Raw genomic sequence first — 17,865 nt, 5'->3', positions numbered from 1 at the left:
TTTAAAGAAAGTTTTTGTTATTCTTAAGTTTGACATTAATTTTCATTTTTACACCAAACATATATACCAGTTCAAAATATTGGTTATTGGTCTGCTTGAACTGTAATAATCTTAACGGAATTGGCCCTGAAAAACACAGATAATGTGCATTACATATCACAGTTGGTTTGTTTATTTATTTATTTATTTATTGCATAATACTGATCTGATTGTGGGAATATTTAAAAAAAAAAATCATTGTGAATATTGGGTCACAATGGAAAAAAATCATTATTTTCTTTATGCAAAACATAATTTCTTTTGAATTTTGAACATTTTTTTTTATTTGGGGGTTAAACACGTTTTGTGAGATACTGAGGTAACCGCACACAAAGAATGCCTCCCCTTCCGTCTCGCATCTAGAGACTTAAAAACTGCTTGGTGATAGAATCAGCTCATCCACTCCCTCGCTCCCTCCCACTCTCCCTTTCTCCTCCCACTCTTTCTTCCTCTCTGTCTCTGTGATTTCTGGAGATCAGATGCTGAGAAGAGCGCAGGAGAGAGCAGCGGGAGAGAAATGCAGGCAGAGGAAAGAGTTACTTCAACATTTACTAAAGGATCTTTAATTCAGTTATTAAGCCTGAGAAAAGACGAAAGCATGGCAATGTTTACTTTCCTCCAGAAATGAGCTCTTTATTTCACAGAGTTCATTTCTCGGCTGATTTTTAATAGTTTTTTAATCGCTCCATCCTTAGAGAGCATTTGAGACACAAAAAGTGAAGAATTTTGTCTTGTAAACCTCTAAAAAAGAAATATATATATACATATTCTAAAAACATATTTTTAAGCAGTCTGCTGTGAATAATTTGGAAAGAGTTTGGTTTTACATTTGGGAATCACTCTACTGGTCTTTTGGGGGTCAGTGGCCCTTGTGCGCGGCTGCGAGAGGAACACAGTCAGGATGACAGAGATCGTAGTGACGGACTGTAATCTGAACTCAGTGTGTGAGCGCGTGGAGCAGCACTGCTGCGTGGACGATCCTTCAGCCATCAAAAGACACACCAACACCGGAGCCAAACTATGGGGCCGTGTGCACAGTAAACTGCTCCGGCAAAAGGTTACTCGCTCTTTCATTCTCTCTCCATCTGTCTCCTTCTGCTCTCATTCTCTCGGTCTGTTTTCTGCCTGTTTCCTTGTCTTAAACTGACTGAAAGTCTGATTGAACCATCACTTTATCATGCTCTGTTTATGAACATGAAATGCAGAATGTTGATCATTTAAAATTATTTTTTTGTCAGATTTTTTGGTGAAATGTGTTTGCATCTTTGTAGCTGATCAGTTCTCTCTTGTACCTGCTTTCTTCACCTGTATATAGTTTGTTATTTAGATGATGAGTACGCATTACAAAGTTACTGAACATGAAGAAGTTTAAATATTTTGGGGGTAATTAATAGTAATATAATTATGTCTTTCCTCCTTCCTTTACTTTTATACATAGTAGTTTGTTCACTCTCGTTTGATGAATGTGTTGGGTGTTAGATGTTAGTTGGGCTGTGTTGTTTGTGTGTACTTGTTTAAGCTACATTGTCCATACGTTAATTATTATGTTAAAGAGCCAGTAAGATGAAAATTCTAAGCTTCCTATCACTGTTTATAAGTCCTGTACATTAGGTTTAAATCCATCCAAGGTTAAAAAACATTGTCATTTTGTCAAAATATCATTTTAAAATTACCTCAATTCTCAGAGATCCCCAAACGGTTCGCGCGAAGCTGTTCAAAAGATTCAGTTTCCTTAAAACCCATCTTTCGGTAGCATACTGTGTTCTGATTGGTCAACTAACATAGTCAGGTTTGATTGGTTGTTCCGCACACACCTCCACGGTAAACTATGCGTTAGCATCTGTTTGGGGTGAATTATGTCTTATTCCTCTCATCGCGAAGCAAACAGTAAAATAAAAACTTGAACAGTCTCGCTGCTTTTTCTTCTTTGTTCAAACCGCGCGCTTCAGTTTGAATCTGAATAGCGCGTTCAGCGCGGGGGCGTGGTCACATTAGAATGAAGGGAGACGTGAAAACAGACATCGCCTTGTTTTCATATGGATTACTTTATCACAGAATATCTGTTTTCGACAGCACTTCTTTAGTTTTAAAGTAGACATGTCAAGCTTTCTATAGATATCTCTCTCATGTCTCTTCGTTGAGTATTCACGGAGTTACTCTTCATTTTAATGACGTGTTTGTACATGACGATTAGCTCAGACAAAGGCTGCAGACAGCACACATACTGATAAGACGCTTGGGAGAAAACAGACACATAACTTCATAATCATACTTCGCGTTGTGATTCGGAGATGCTCATTGTTCTAAATAAATTTGGTAATGAACCCTCTTTTATGGCCAAACGCTTTGAAAATCCCGCCTTGTACTCACCGAGATTAGAAAAGCAGTCATCAGTGATATGTTGTGAACACAACAAGGATTTGTTGTACTGCTCTGGTATTGTGGTAAAAATGAATTTTAGCCATTGGTTCTTCTGATCTTCATTCTTTGGCAGTGAAAATAAAACAAACTTGCCTTTACAATTAAAAACACACTGTCTCCTCGACATGATGCTACCACACCAACCAGAGCGTCTGTGTGGGGGGGTGGGGCAGGTCAGAGTTTCGTTTCTCTCAAGACGGTAGGCGGAGATTATTATGCAAAGTGCTCATAGTGACGTACATAAAGATGGGCAAAAGATTTGAAATCTATAACGACTCGTTTCAGCGATTCAGAGTCGACTCCTTACTTTAGAAGCCAATAACTTTATAAATCGTGTACTTTTTGGTTTAATTACTTTGCACATTGTTTACACTGATGGACAGCTACATAATACACTGTAATACAGGTAATTTTTGATTTCTCATCTGTGTGGCTCTTTAAGGATAGTAAAGCCTGAAATGTTTGACATTGTGGGGACCGGCCTGTGGTCCTCATGAGGGAGCAAAAATATAATAATATAAAAAATACTAAATTATGTTTATCTGAAAGTGTAACAATGCAAACAAGTTTTCTGTAAAGTTTATGGTTTATGGATGGCTTAGGGATAAATCATATTGTTTGGTCAGTATAAAACAATAGAAGTTTGTGAAAAGCTAACAATTCTCAGAAACTATTGTACTTGTGTGTGTGTGTGTGTGTGTGGGCTGGCTGCAGCTACAGGTTAATTATCACTTTAACCTGCTGTCCTCAGGGCCCCTGGCAAGTATCACCCACCCACCGATGGAGGTCAATTAATCACACCTTTACTCTCACACACACAACTGAATAATCTTTTTCATGATTCCATGGTGAATAAAAAGATTTTATGAAATTTAAATCTTCTGTTACATAAATGTGTTCACTGTCCCTTTTGATTAGTTTAAGGCCCATTTGCAGAATAAAGTTTTGATTTCTTTTAAAACTATTCTTACTGACCTCAAACATTTGATCGGCGGTGCAAATCAAAATTTCACACAGTAAGAAAGGCTGTGGACCCCTGCTATAGAGAGAAGGACTGCTCGTCAGTGTAATTTCTAGTGTGACTAGTATAACATTGATGGAATGGCAGTGGTGATCTAATTCATTTAGCTCAGTGCTCAGTGTTGCTGAATGATTGTTCTGCTGTGATGAGATCAGGGCCTTCACACTCTGCATGTAACTGTGGGAGTAGGTGTGCCGCTGTGTGTGTGTGTTTGTGCGTGTGCCGATGTGAGTCGGCGAGATCTAGGTCTCTCCACGTGGGGTATTTGCCCTGCCAGCACTTTGAGCAGTAATTTATGTGCATAGTTTTTCTGCCTATAAGAACAAAGCATTTTAGCCTCTGCTGTGTTTCTGTGTGTCCTCTGCACAGTCAGGTCTGTGATCTTCCTGATCCACTGACACAGGTCTGAGTAGAGAGGTTACAGAAAAAGACCCCCCACTGTGACTCTATGATAATAGATTTTGTTATTAATACACAACAAAGCAAGACCCATGTCTTTCCATTTGCCAAGCACATGCTCTTTTGAAGTTTTCTGTCTCTTGCCTCGTCTTTCTGACTTCTACTCCTTCCGCTGTTTCTGAAACATCATCTATATTAAATTGATCTGATAAAAATTCCTTCATAGAAGGAAAATTGCCTTTAAATCACACAAATGTACTGTGCAGACACAACCAGTATTTGTATTTGTCTTCCCACAGGTATTGACACATAAAGACTGTCTGTCAAATGTAGACACAGACAGTTACTCATGTATGCTCGTATTCAGACACAGGTGTAATAGATACACACATAATTGCCACATACCACCAATTACATTTATAAACAAACCTCATTTTGCAGTCATTTGCACTTTAAAATGCTTTGAAACACTCTCTCACAGATGGCCAGTCTCATTGACTGAATATTGAATGAGTCTTTGTGGTCAAGAGAGTGTGTGTGTTTATCTGTACGAGTGTGTTCCTTTGATATGGTCATGAATGATCCCAGTGTTGCCTTATGACCTGCTTATAATGTCTGACCTCCACAGATGCACTTTTATTTGATAAACGTAATTCTTAACAGAACCCACCCTTCAGGCCAGAAACATAGGCTGTGTCTAAAATTGCCCCCTAAATCCTTTGTGAAAGGTTTACAGTTCACTATTTGAGGCAACAGCCATTTGAAGTGGTGTACAAATCCATAGTGCACGTTATTAAGTGTATGCATTCAATCCCAGAATGCACTGCAACCGATGTATACTACTTATTTCTCTGTACACAATTTTGATACTGTTTTGGATCACCACTTAAAGAAGAAGTTCACTTCCAGATTAGAAAAATCCTGACAATTTACTCCCCCCAAGTCATCCAAGAAGTTCATGTCTTTCTTCACTTCACATTCTAGGATTTTTGTCCATGTTGAAGTTTCGCTGCAGTTTCAATGCAGCTTCAAAGGTCTCTACATTATACCAGCCGAGGAATTAGGGTGATCTAGTGAAATGATCAGTCATTTTCAAAAAAAAAAAAAAAAAAAAAAAATTGATATACTTTTTTAACCACAGATGCTCGTTTTGCACTAGCTCGAATGCATTACGTGAACATGCATGCATGTCATAGGCGGAAGAACCGACTCAGTGTTTACAAAGCGAACGTGAAAAGAAAGTGAAACACCCTTTACAAAAAAAGGTTGACAATGGTGTTGGATGATTTTGATGTTGGAGAACGAAATGTGAACGAAGAACTAGCCAAACGTGTCTTTTCCAACGTGATTACGTAATGTGTGAATTCCCACATGTGTATTACAGAGCTAGTGCAAGACGAGCATTTGTGGTTCGTTTGGATGACATGGGGGTGAATAAATTATCAGGGAATTTTCATTCTGGAAATGAACTTCTTTAATGTTAATTCCAATGTAAAATCTTAGTCCTGAACCAAAACCAGTTGAGAATCACTGCTTTTTATGCAAGATCAAATGCATTGGAATACATTGGAAATGTAATTCCTTTGTACATACTGTACAGAATTAGATTTTCATTGAAATCTTACATATTCCACAGAAGAGAAACAGTCATACAGTTCTGGAACAGCATGGGGGTAAATGATGGGTAAATGACACTCCTTTAATTTTAAGTTGAACTATCTTTATAATAAACCTCAATACTCAAAGAGCCTATGCTATTATGCTGTATTAAGTAAATTGTTGGCTGTAGTTGACCTGAAAGAGAAAACTGTTTGTTAAGAAGACTGCTCACACTAATGCTCCCTATAGTGCCCCTTTTGGTGAAGCAGAAATTGTTCCTCCATTCAAAGGAATGAAAGAACAGAAGGAGGGAGGGTCTGTGTGAAAGAGATGTATTATGCAGAAGAGGAATATGTCCCCAGAGATGAACCCATCCTCGGCTGTAACTATCTTCTCTCTAGCCTATAGTGCTCCAGGTTATAGCATGCTAATGACTGAACAACTGATGAACCCTGCTCCTCTTTAAAGGCCTTTAAATGCCAGCTTTATGCTAATGGATGCTTTTATCACATGCATAAATCTTCTGCTGCAAGTGTGAGGGCACCAGACCCCTGTGAGGGGCTACTGAACCCCCACACACTCTTGCTTATTGGACTAATGAAGTGGAGGAGGGTGATGGTGAGGTTCGTTACTGGACACAACAGCTGTTGTCCTGTTTGGATTTCTTCTTTATACAGTTAAGCGCTGTGGCAATACCATGGTACTTTGATATGTAGCATGGCTCTGGATGTTTCCATTTGACTTTCTTTGTCCAGTGTCCAGTGTACATGATTGTACTGTGTTAAATATACAGGTTATGCTTTTGTACTGTTTGCGTCTGATTCAGTAATTCTTTCATGCTTTGTTTCATGATAATTTGTCCAATTGGACCAAATGGGTCCATGAGGAATTGTATTATTCATGGTTCTCTTTTAGCAGATGTTTAAGCTTGATTTATGACACTGTCCTCTGTTAGGCTAACTGGCTTGCATTTATTAGCAACAGAGTCATTAGCATCCAATGGTCTGTTAAAAATATATCTTATGCTTCATAACTTTCAAGGTATTTACAATAGCTGGATTTCTTGACTCATGGGGTTGTTGTTGTTATATTTTCTGTAGTTACTTCTATTTTAAATGATTTTTTTAGCAGTCACGCAAGTAAAAACCCTTTGGTCATATTTTTGGACACTTGTTTGGACCATGTTTTATAATTATGCTATTGTTTTCTTTAAAGAAACCTCCCTTATAAAAATTAATGTACTTTAGTAATACATCGGACTTTGATATTAATGTAAATGGCACTTTTTGGTTCAAAGAAAGTTTAAAGAAATGCTTTTTACCTAAGTATATGAACTATAAATGATAAATATTCAGTACTGTGGTAGTACTTCCATCACAAGGACGGTCACAACTAGTGTTTTTACATACCTTTTATGGAAGAGCTCTTAATATGTTTTACAAAAATATGTACGATGATAGTAAAAGATGTGAGGAGGGGATTGTTGACCATGTTTATGAATCAGCTGATTATTGGAATTTCCTGTGTGATTCAATTTACTGGAAGCGGCCCAGTCCAGCCCGGCAGGCCGAGCCTGTGACATCAGCACAATGCATCAGAACACTACAGCAAACATCAGTTTGACCTCCACACTAACCTCTGGATACCACAGAAATTACGCCTTTTTCCCATGCACACCACACACTGAGCAAACACGCATTTTCCTACAAATGCCAAGATTTCTCAAGAGTGTGAGCTGGAACTACTGGCCACATGCTACAGAGAGATGTGTGAAGGGTAATGCTGGGTGTCTGGCTGTAGCGTGCCATATAGTCATGAAAAATAAGGTGATCAGGAAAATTATGAAACAGGGCTTGATATTTTACTGATATCTTGTTGAACAAAGCTGTTTGTCATGTTTATTTAAGTGCTTTAGCCTGCATTGCTCCTTGTGGGTTCATACAGTATAAACAAAGCGGCATAAATAATACAAGTTGTGTTTTGCTGTATTCGTGCTTGTTTGCTCACAACATGAGTCACATTACATCTTCAGCCATGCATTAAGCTTTATTATACAATACCAAGGCTCTTTATGTAAGGAGGATGAGCACAGAGCTACAGCAGTCACACAAAACTGCCTCCATTCATTCATACATCTGACAGCACACTGGACGTTATACTGTATGAAAAATGAATTTTGTTATGACTTTTTCATGACATTTGGTTCCAATGTTGGTTCTTCAGTGCCTGGATAATTCTGCCCTTGCTGACAGATACAAGAATACTTCTGCACTCTTACTGAATCTACACTGCTGGGACAAAGAAATTGTTATGAGCTTGAAGTCACTCTTTTTTTCTGACCTTGTTGTATATTAATACACAACCATTTAAAGTTTTGAGGTTGGAATAAGAATTTTTACATTTTTATAAAAAAGAATATTATTAAACTCACCAATGGTGCATTTTTTTAATTATAGTATAGCAAAACAGCCTCGATAACAACATAATTTTTGTGGGCATGTACTATGGTAAAGCTTTTTTTTCACAGTGTATGGTATTATGATGTTTTTATATTCATCTTGATTATATGATTTCTGGATATTTACTATAGTTAGTGTTTTCCTTTTTTCTCACAGTATATGTTTGGGATTGATCCCATTTTCAAGACGAATCACAATGTGGCCCTCATTATAGGGATTATTTGAGGTTATCATTGACCAGAGCTCCTCAGAATCTCATTCGCACCTTTTCAAAGCATTTGGATCAGGACACATGCACGAATGCTCTTCATTCAAAACATTTCAAAGACAGCTTCAGTCTTTGTTTCGGTTGTGCAATCCCTGAGCGGTTCAGCGAGGACATTGAAGATACAGTACTATTGACTGCTGTCTTGAAGACGGTTGGCCAGTGCTGAGAGTGATGAGAATAAGTTTCTTCTCTGACCTTCACCCCACCTTAACATGATCATCCAGTCTGGCTTATTGGGGATCATTTGAGTACGCTGTTAAAATAATCTCACAGACGTTCGTTTTTAGCTCTTTTATCCCAAACTTTGAGATTTCCCAGAGGAAAATGTGAAGTGAAATCCCTCAGGACATTTACTAAGAGTTTGGAGAAAAGCACTTGGACAGATGAGGTGTCTACAAGGCGAGTCTTTGTAAGGGTAAGCCGTTTAGCTGTATTAAAGGATTTTCTAGACATATCATGGACTCGTTTGATTCCATAAATTTTGAATGAAGTAAGAAGCACCAGAAGGTTAGAGAAGGGCTCAAGTAAGGGCATGTGTAGCATAGACATTAGGGATCTGTAAGGCTACGTTCACACTGCAGAAGATTATGATTGTCAGTAATGTTTGGAGTGATAAATACTGTTATTTTCATTGACAGCTACATGTGTTTTGACATGCGTAGAAGATATCATTGAGACCCCTGCATCAGACCCTCATGTCTGTGTCAAGGTCAATACATTCAATGCATCTCTTAAAATATCAGAAAATATCAACTTGATTTGGATTAACCACAGTAAACACCAGACCCGCTTGTGTCCTCACTGCTGATCTCAAAATATCCATTTATTAACCTCTTAATTTGATTGGTGTAAACATGTCGTATTGTTTTAGCCGTGGTATAATAACACGGCTGCAGCATTCCATAAATATCCAATAATAATCTCATTATAGCCCTAATATGTGTATAAACAACATCAGTAATGATGACTGCACACTAATTTTATTGAGAGAATTGATTTTAGCTATACAAGCTAATGCAGTTTTATGTGCTTGACGGACTTTGTCAGACAAAAGCTGCTCAGCCTATGCATGTTTTCCTGTAAATCTTAATTTTATGGCAGATTTGTCAGCAGGTGTGCTGTTTGTGTTCCCTCATGCATAAGCCAACTTCATGCTGATTGTCAGTGAAGTTTAATTAAATGCACATGCACAGGAATTACTTTGGATTGAGTCTTAATGTGGAACAGCACAGCATATCTAGTTGATTTCTAACGCTGATCAGTAACTGGATTCAGATGTGGTCCAGACGCTCAGATTGATTATTATTGTGTCTCTTACCTTTGGCTTTGATTGACAGATTAGTTTAAGAGTGGGGAGAGCTCTTCCTATATGGCCCTTCCCATCATCCATCTTGTCTGTGGCATGTAGCATGGGAAACTGGTGTGTATGTGAGAGAGAGTGTAACTAAGTCTGCTCTCCTTAGAGAGTTGTGTGTTAATGGAAACAGCACAGATTTTGTCGCAAGTGCTTTTCCGTATATGTTCACAGGACAGTAGCCCGAATGTACCTAAATATCATAGCGTGCATGAGTTCTTACGAGTTATGGGTAATCCTAAACACTTTAAATGGCCTGATCTCTGAATATAACCGTTTTGTCACTGTCACATCCAGCTCATGGAAAGTAGTGATTCTCACTTTGATTCATGTTGTGTTTATAGTGCTGTGCTTCATTCAGGTTTGATTCATCTATGCTGGACTCCTGCTCTCATGCAGCAGTCTAATACAGTTCACTTCACAGTCTAGATATGTAATAACAAGGGAAGAAATCCACTGTGAGTTTCTCAGGGTTTTTTTATAGAAAGGACTGTCTGGGGATTTTTAGATAGAATAGCAAAATGATTTTTAGTCATCTTTATTAAAAAAAAAAAAAAACAAAAAAAGAGGGGAGGGTATGGGAGAGGAAATAGAAGTAAGCTGCTGTTGTAGGTTTAAAATGTTCACATAAAGAGTTGGCATGTAGAAACGCATACTATATAGCAAATCACAACTGCTTGATTGCTTGTATCATCAAAAATGTAAACTTTATTATAATCACCCAGCTCTAATCTCCTAAATGCAACTATAAGGCATTAAGAAATACTGAACCTTTAGCATAATGATTTTTAAGCTGCTTTGAAACAATGTGTGTTGTAAAAAGAGCTATATCAATAAATACATTTGAAATTTAACATACAACGCAGGTGTTTACTGATATATAGCTCAAAATATTGCATCAGAAACCTGAAACACCCTCATGCATACTGATACTGTACTGAAATACTCAAAACTGTGGCTGTTCTGAGCCTCAGGCCTTTTTCATTCTGGAGGCAATTTATTGCTATTCATTGTTGAAATATTTTTCTTAATTTAATAATAACCCAGCACTCTTGGTCTGCTGTGGTCTCTCAGCACTAACCTTTGACCTAAAACAATATTTTCTGAGGCCATAGTGTTTGCATTGTACTGAGCAGCAATAATTGCATCATAATGTTCTGTGCTAAAGATGAAGTCATTCTCACACTCATTTCTCTCTGTCTCTTCACAGCTGGACCCACAGACTGTGCAGTCCAAAAACTGGCATATGGATGTCATAGAAATGAATGGGGTACTAATTTATTTCCCATCAAACATATTAATACTTTGTGTATTATTGCCCTATACACATATCTCATTTATGGTTATTTTTCAGATTAAGGTGGAGTTTTCCATGAAGTTTACCAGTCGGGACTTAAGCTTGAAGCGGACGCCATCTAAGAAACAGAGCGGCGTGTTTGGGGTCAAAATCAGTGTGGTGACAAAGTGAGTGAAATCTCAAGCCTTAAAGTTGACATGTTTTCTGAATGCAAATTATTGAACCTATTGTGAATGATTCATCCATGCATTTGTTTCTTCTTCTTTTTTTGACCTTGTAAAGTATAGCCTATATTAAATTAAAAGGAAGTGGATGTTACAATTAGGACAAAAAAATCGATTGTTATGTCAGTTTCACCATGACTTTAAACACTCAAAATATACTGCAAAAACACTATGGCACTGTCACAGCTGCACAGATTCTCACGTACAGTACATGAACTTTGCCTGTTGTTGTTCCTCAGGCGCGAACGCTCCAAGGTGCCTTACATTGTGCGGCAGTGCATTGAGGAGGTGGAGAAGAGAGGGATTGATGAAGTGGGGATTTACAGGATCTCTGGAGTGGCCACGGACATCCAGGCCCTCAAAGCTGCGTTTGACGCCAGTAAGAGACTCTTACACTTCATACACTCATCCAACTACTATACACCGCGTGCATATTATATAATAGATAAATAAATATATAATTGTGATATATCAATAAATAAAGAGAAAAACAAATGAAAAAATGAGCCAAAAAAGAGGTTTAACTCAGACTGAATATCAATGTGTCTAATAAATAAATATGCATGCAGTTTAAATGCAAAAGTGCAAAATGAGTCTTTATTTTTATTTTGTGATACCTTGTGGTCAGATTGGCTGGGAAGCCAATTTGCGAGGTGGCAGTTTGCACACAGTAGTGAGATTTTCCTCCATTCAGTTATACGTACTACATCTTATACAGTGTTTTGCTTTGATTTCCCATCAGTGTCTGGTTATGTGTGGTCAGTGGAGGCCTGTGGCTTGAGTCTAAAAGCAGCAGCAGTGCTGTGGGAAAGGCCATGCAGAGGTCTGAGCCCTTCCAGCTGTCAGCTGACTCAATAAACACACTCACACAGAGTCTGTAGGGACTCTCCAGAGCTGTACCTTCAAGTGTTGCTCACTGTTATGTCATATGTCGTGCCGGAAGCTTATTACTCTGCTTGCAAGAGTATTTGTTTTGTTGGCAAATCATTTACTCTTTCGCTCTCTCTCTCTTTCTCAGATACCAAAGATATCCTGATGATGCTGAGTGATATGGACATTAATGCCATAGCAGGGACACTGAAATTGTATTTCAGGGAGCTGCCAGAACCCCTTCTCACAGACCGGCTGTACCCGGCCTTCATGGAGGGCATTGGTATGACCTTTCACCTTTCACACTTAAAACTGCATCACCGTGTGATTAGTAGCAGAGTCATTTAGAATTAAGGTGATGGAGGTGTAATAACACTCCTCTTTGTCAAACTCTTTATCACAGCTCTCTCAGATCCTGCAGCAAAAGAAAACTGCATGATGCATCTGCTGCGGTCACTACCAGACCCAAATCTCATCACATTCCTCACCCTACTGGAACACCTGAAGAGGTAAACACACACACACACACACACACACACATGTTGGGTTTCCATGTTTTATGTACATAATGACTTATAATTTTGTATTCTATCTCCTACCCCTAAACACAACCCTTACAGAAAACATTTTCAAAAAACATCTTTTTGTATGATTTCTTTATTATTAGAATGTTCTCTTAATGGGGATCAAACAATGTCCCAGCAAGATCAAACATTTTGGGTCTTACTATCCTTGTGGGGACATTGATGTCTATTTGATTAACAATACAGCAAAACAGCAATTTTGTGAAATATCTTAATGTTTTAAAACAAGTAATCCATTACATATGTTTGAAATTTAAAATGTGTAATTCTTGTGGTGACAAAGCTGAATTTTTTTCTTTCTACCTTTAAATGATTCTTGAACAACAAGTCATTATAACAGAATGATTACTGAAGGATCATGTGACACTAAAGACTGAAGTAATGGCTGCTGATTAATTCCAGATTTTTTCCGGGAATAAATTACATTTTTAACTATATTAAAATGAAGTGATGACAGGACTTACTTGTTGTTGACAGTGAAGACGGCAGCTTCACAAGAACATCATGAAATACCCACGGTTCTGTTTTATTTTAGTCCGTGTGAAACTGCTGTGGCGAATCACACAAATCTCTCTGAATTGTCTGTAATTAGCCAGCAAGGCCTTGGGTTTATAAACAGTGTCAAAAATAATCTCTCTGGAGGCCTTATTGCCAACTCTAACTGCTGCCCATTAACACATCACAGACACAGCACAGACACATCACAGACACAGCACATGCTGGATTGAGATAACAGCACTGCTCACTGTTGACACCTGCTGGCCAGCTCTATACATCACACACATTCTAATAAAATGTTCAACTTGATGATTGTTTCTAAGATGTGATTCAGTTCTGTATTGGTGTTTGTTTCCTCTCATTTCAGGGTGGCAGAGAAGGAGCCGGTCAATAAGATGTCTCTGCATAATTTGGCCACAGTGTTTGGCCCCACTCTGCTGAGACCGTCGGAGTCAGAGATCAATAAGGCCCACATCACGCTGGCCTCTGACATCTGGTCACATGATGTCATGGCACAGGTCAGTCGTGGCTTACACACTCACTGCTCACTCCTGGAGTCTTTCCCAGCATGGATATATCATAGATCACCATCATGGCCTGTGTTTTGGTGTGTTTGACAGTTTGAAGATGCACATCAGCGCTGATTGTGATGCTGATGTGCTCTGTGATTATTCCATTGTCTTGATTTCCATGCTATCATATAACACTGACCTCAGGTGAGAGCAAGTCCTGGGCATCTTCAGTTCACTCGTGTATTTATGCGCTCATGTTGTCAGCATTAGAGTTGAGAATTGAAAATCGATTCCGATTCCAGAATCGGAAACTTGTTGTCAAATTAAAATTTCATTCCATCTATAGATTCCTATGCACTTTTTTTCTTCATCTGTGAGGACTGGACTGTGAGCGATCTGCCAGGATCTTGATTGCTAATCTAAGCGCTCCAAAATTTGGCGACATTTGTGATCAGATGCCAAAAAAGCCAATAAGGTCCCATATTGTCAAAGTTGAAATTTCCTGGCTTTTTTCAAGATAACTGAGGTCTAGGGGCTATTTAACTACCATATAAATTTCAAAACAGTCTGTCCACAGTAAAATGCGCACAGCCTGCTTAAAGTAGCTGTGATTTTTCACGGACCGTTGTGACTTCTGTAAAAAGTTGTCATCATAACTACACTGTCACCTCCTGCAGACACCACCCTGAGCACCGCCCACCGTCCCTCTCTACTTTTGTCAACATCCCGTCCGTGCCATTGCTGATCATTGAGAAACAACAGCACTGAAACATGTCGAAAAGGTTAACTTTAACCACAAAACCAGATCAGCCAGCCTGTAACGTTACACTCTCACTCAAAGGATGGACGAACTGACAGGATTGTTACTATAAGGTGGATCACATCAAACGTGCATAGTACAGACAAACTCATCTAGCACGTCATGATGAAGATGTATATACATTTGAGTTTCAGAAGGCAACTATTTTTACAGCTACATTGTTTCAGCCACAATAAATCACAACATTGTATATACAGTTAAAAGTTATTATATATAAATCGTCAGTTTGTTGTTTTACACACATGCACAGACATTTTGACATGTACGAAACATATGGCAAGAAATCTGTAGACTCGTCCATAACAACAAAACACAATACTTTTGAACGTTTTCAATAAGTGTGCATTGCAAACCATCATTTCTGTCCAGTCTGCTCGTTTTATCACGTTTAACCACAGCTGTCATCAGTTGGTTTGTCTGGCAGTGACAGCAGATTTGCAATCAAATCTCTCATTTGAGGCTGTATTACGTTGATTCTGGCACCCAACATAACAACAAGATGATATTTTAAGCTCTTTACGTAAATGAATCTGTGCTGGTTTGAGTGGGCCGCCTCCAGTTTCACTTTGTTTTGCTGCCTCCAGCTAGCACTGTGACGTCAGCTGACTCTAGTTACCTGAGGTTGGCCTGGCCGTGCGTCACTCAGAAAACCACAGGCCAATCAGAAGAGAGGCTCATGAATATTAATTAGACAGGCAACCCTTTGGCCATAATTATGGTATATTTTGAAAGAAGACAATCTTTGATTGAGACTTGAGTTTGTTTGTGTGTGTGTGTAAAAGATATACAAACTCAAACACACACACACACACACAAGCTATTCTGGATAAAAGTGTAAATACTGTAACTTTTGTTATTATTATTATTATTATTGTTGTTGTTATTATACAGTAATAAATAATGTGACCTCTGGTTAGGACACAGTGTTCTGCTCATTCCTGATTGTTCAGTCATTACTAAAGGCCTGTTTGCACCAAAGACTATAACTATAAAGATAAAGAAGTTCTACTTTTAAAAGTGTTCTCAGTATTAAAAAACAGCAGAGACCACACCACAGCTAGAACGATAAGGGCCCAGAGAAGCCAAATTGACATTGTCAGAATGATTTTTTTCCAGCTGATGAACGATAAAAACTATGACACCAAAATGAGCTCGAGAATGTTAAGCGACAGATGAGTGTGTGCTTATAAACAGAAGATATCATCCGCTGGTGTGGACGCTTAAGTAGTTATCTTTATAGATTTCATTCTTAGTGTGAACGGGCTTTAATTCTGAACTTCTAACATAGATCTGGAATGGTCTGTGCTGAAAAGTAGTAGTTTCCTTTTTCTTTTTTTGTTCAGAATAAACTCACAGTGTTATTCGTGTAGGAGTGGTGTGGGTGAATAATGCTGACAGATCCCTGCTCCTCTGTCTTCACAGGTTCAGGTATTGCTGTACTACCTGCAGCATCCACCCATATCCTTCGCTGAGCTGAAGAAGAACACACTCTATTTCTCAACTGACGTCTAACCCCAACAACAGACTCCCTTGCTCTCAAATATTGTCTTTTTTGTGTACAAAGTCAACGGTCCAGCGGGGGGACAGTGAAAGACTGTGGCCGCTCTCCCCCTGTGTTTGTTGTCTCCAGTCATGTTCATGTGTAAAGGGAGCTTACGCTTCGATCCAGCGCGGAGAAGAGCTGCAGCGAGAGGAGGACCATCAGAGCCAGCCCAGGATCAGGACCAGCATCACCTTATCACACTTGTGTTTGTGTTTGGCAGGACACATGTCCTACTACGTCAAGCACCTCGTTTACCATCCCGTCTGAAGGTTCGTGTCTTGGGATGCTGGTTGGTCTGAGTTGCAGATGCATGCTGGGATGTCTGCATCAGTTGTGGCGTCTCCTCTAAAGCCCAGTTCAGTGATCCCGGAGCTGGAAATCAACTGCAATCGCTCTATTCCTGGAGAGACGTTCCAGTAAACATCAGCATTTACATGTTTTAGAAATATTATTTGTTTGTATTGTTTAGTTTCAAAAGCTTCTGTGCATGTGATAACGAGGACAGTGAGCTGTCATTGTGTGTGTGTGTGTGTGTGTATGTGTGTGTGTGTGTGTGTGTGTGTGTGTGTGAGAGAGAGAAAGAGCAAATGCAATCGTTCAAAATACATATCTCATGCTGCGAGTGTTTCCTTCTGGGCAAAACATTGAAATCCCAGACCTTCCTTGTCCAAGTACATCCAGGCCAAAAATCACCCTATTTATTATGAATATATACTGTTAATTGTGCTTGTACAGTTGAGTACACTTTGAGACTCTGTGGAGTCCTTCTTCATTTTTTTATTTGTTTCAACTTCCTGTCAGTATAGAGTTGATTATACTGTTGAAGAGAGAAACTAACTGTTAAATATGCCAGCTTTTGGGACAAGTCGTGATATGCAATGTAGTGAGAATATACTCGGAAAAACACAAAACTATGTCTTGATTTGGAGAAAAATCATCTCCTGTCATCTTTGCAAGTTGAAGTGTCTGGTGATACTTCCGTTTATTCTGTAGAAAGATCTGTGCTATTCGCCCTCTTTTGCATGTTCAGCTTGTCAGATAAAAAGTGGCAGGATAACACAAAGGTTCATTTTCTTCTCTGTATTTTGATTTTATTTAATGATTATTATTATTGTTATTATTTTTATTCCACTGCTGAAGATCACTGGCAGAGCAGAGGGAAAAATGAAACCTTTCTTCTATAAAGCCAGTGACGTACTTCATAAGCACTGTTAGATTGCAGACCATTTGATATTTTAATATAAAAGGAAGTTAAAAACTGGTGTATTTTATTTCTGTTTGAAAGATATTGAGTATTCTGTATTAACAAGGGTAAATGTTGATGTGACCTTTTTTTCCCCGTTTTTAGTAAAATAAATAAAAAGTACATTGAGCACAGCAAGTTTTCGTTTTATTTTAAAGGTCTGCTTGAAATCAAATATCTTAAATATGCTTCTGTGGGGTGGCTTTAACGGTGTGAACTGTTGGATAGAAGAAAAAGGCACAGTAATCTATGCATAGGTGTAAAAACGGATATAGCATGACATATGAAAAGCATGTACAAAGCCAGGTACTATATGGCAAAAAGCTCAAGCAATGCTACATTACATACACAGCTTTATGACAGTTATTTCTGAACTTTTTCAGCATGATTATGCTTCTGTGTGAGGTCCAAGCACAAACGATTTACTGAAAGATCTGGACCGGCCTGCACAAAACCTGGACCTGAACCCGACTGCACAGCTTTGGGATGAATTAAAGGAGCGAGTCAGATCCCATCATTCAATGACAGAGATTGACCCCACAGATGAGAGCAAATTCATGAAACAGGATCTCATTAAATGCTCAGTAACCACATTTGGTGTTGGTGTAATTTTAGTAAAAAGGATTTCATTAGTTTAAATAGTTATCAAAAAGGTAGCACTTGAACGTTTTGCATTAAACACGCAGGGGCTAGTTGTCACATGGGGAAGTTGTA

General features: G+C 38.6%; 1 protein-coding gene across 5 annotated transcripts in view; it reads left to right on the top strand.

The window, feature by feature from the left end:
- The window catches only part of LOC113049730 (ABR activator of RhoGEF and GTPase), a 176,853-nt gene extending 159,567 nt beyond the window's left edge, over window positions 1-17,286 (top strand). For all 5 annotated transcript variants that reach the window (XM_026212330.1, XM_026212331.1, XM_026212332.1 and 2 more), the window contains 7 exons: window positions 10,771-10,830; window positions 10,915-11,024; window positions 11,321-11,460; window positions 12,100-12,234; window positions 12,355-12,460; window positions 13,401-13,551; window positions 15,788-17,286. In XM_026212330.1, the coding sequence (XP_026068115.1) occupies window positions 10,771-10,830; window positions 10,915-11,024; window positions 11,321-11,460; window positions 12,100-12,234; window positions 12,355-12,460; window positions 13,401-13,551; window positions 15,788-15,877 (792 nt within the window). In that variant the 3' untranslated portion in view covers window positions 15,878-17,286. The remainder of the gene's footprint in view (window positions 1-10,770; window positions 10,831-10,914; window positions 11,025-11,320; window positions 11,461-12,099; window positions 12,235-12,354; window positions 12,461-13,400; window positions 13,552-15,787) is intronic.
- The last annotated feature ends 579 nt before the right edge of the window (window positions 17,287-17,865 follow it).

This window comes from Carassius auratus, chromosome 30 (assembly GCF_003368295.1).
Source record: "Carassius auratus strain Wakin chromosome 30, ASM336829v1, whole genome shotgun sequence".
Lineage (NCBI taxonomy): Eukaryota > Metazoa > Chordata > Actinopteri > Cypriniformes > Cyprinidae > Carassius > Carassius auratus.
Note: the sequence above shows the minus strand (reverse complement) of the source record. Positions and strands in the feature narration are given on the sequence as shown.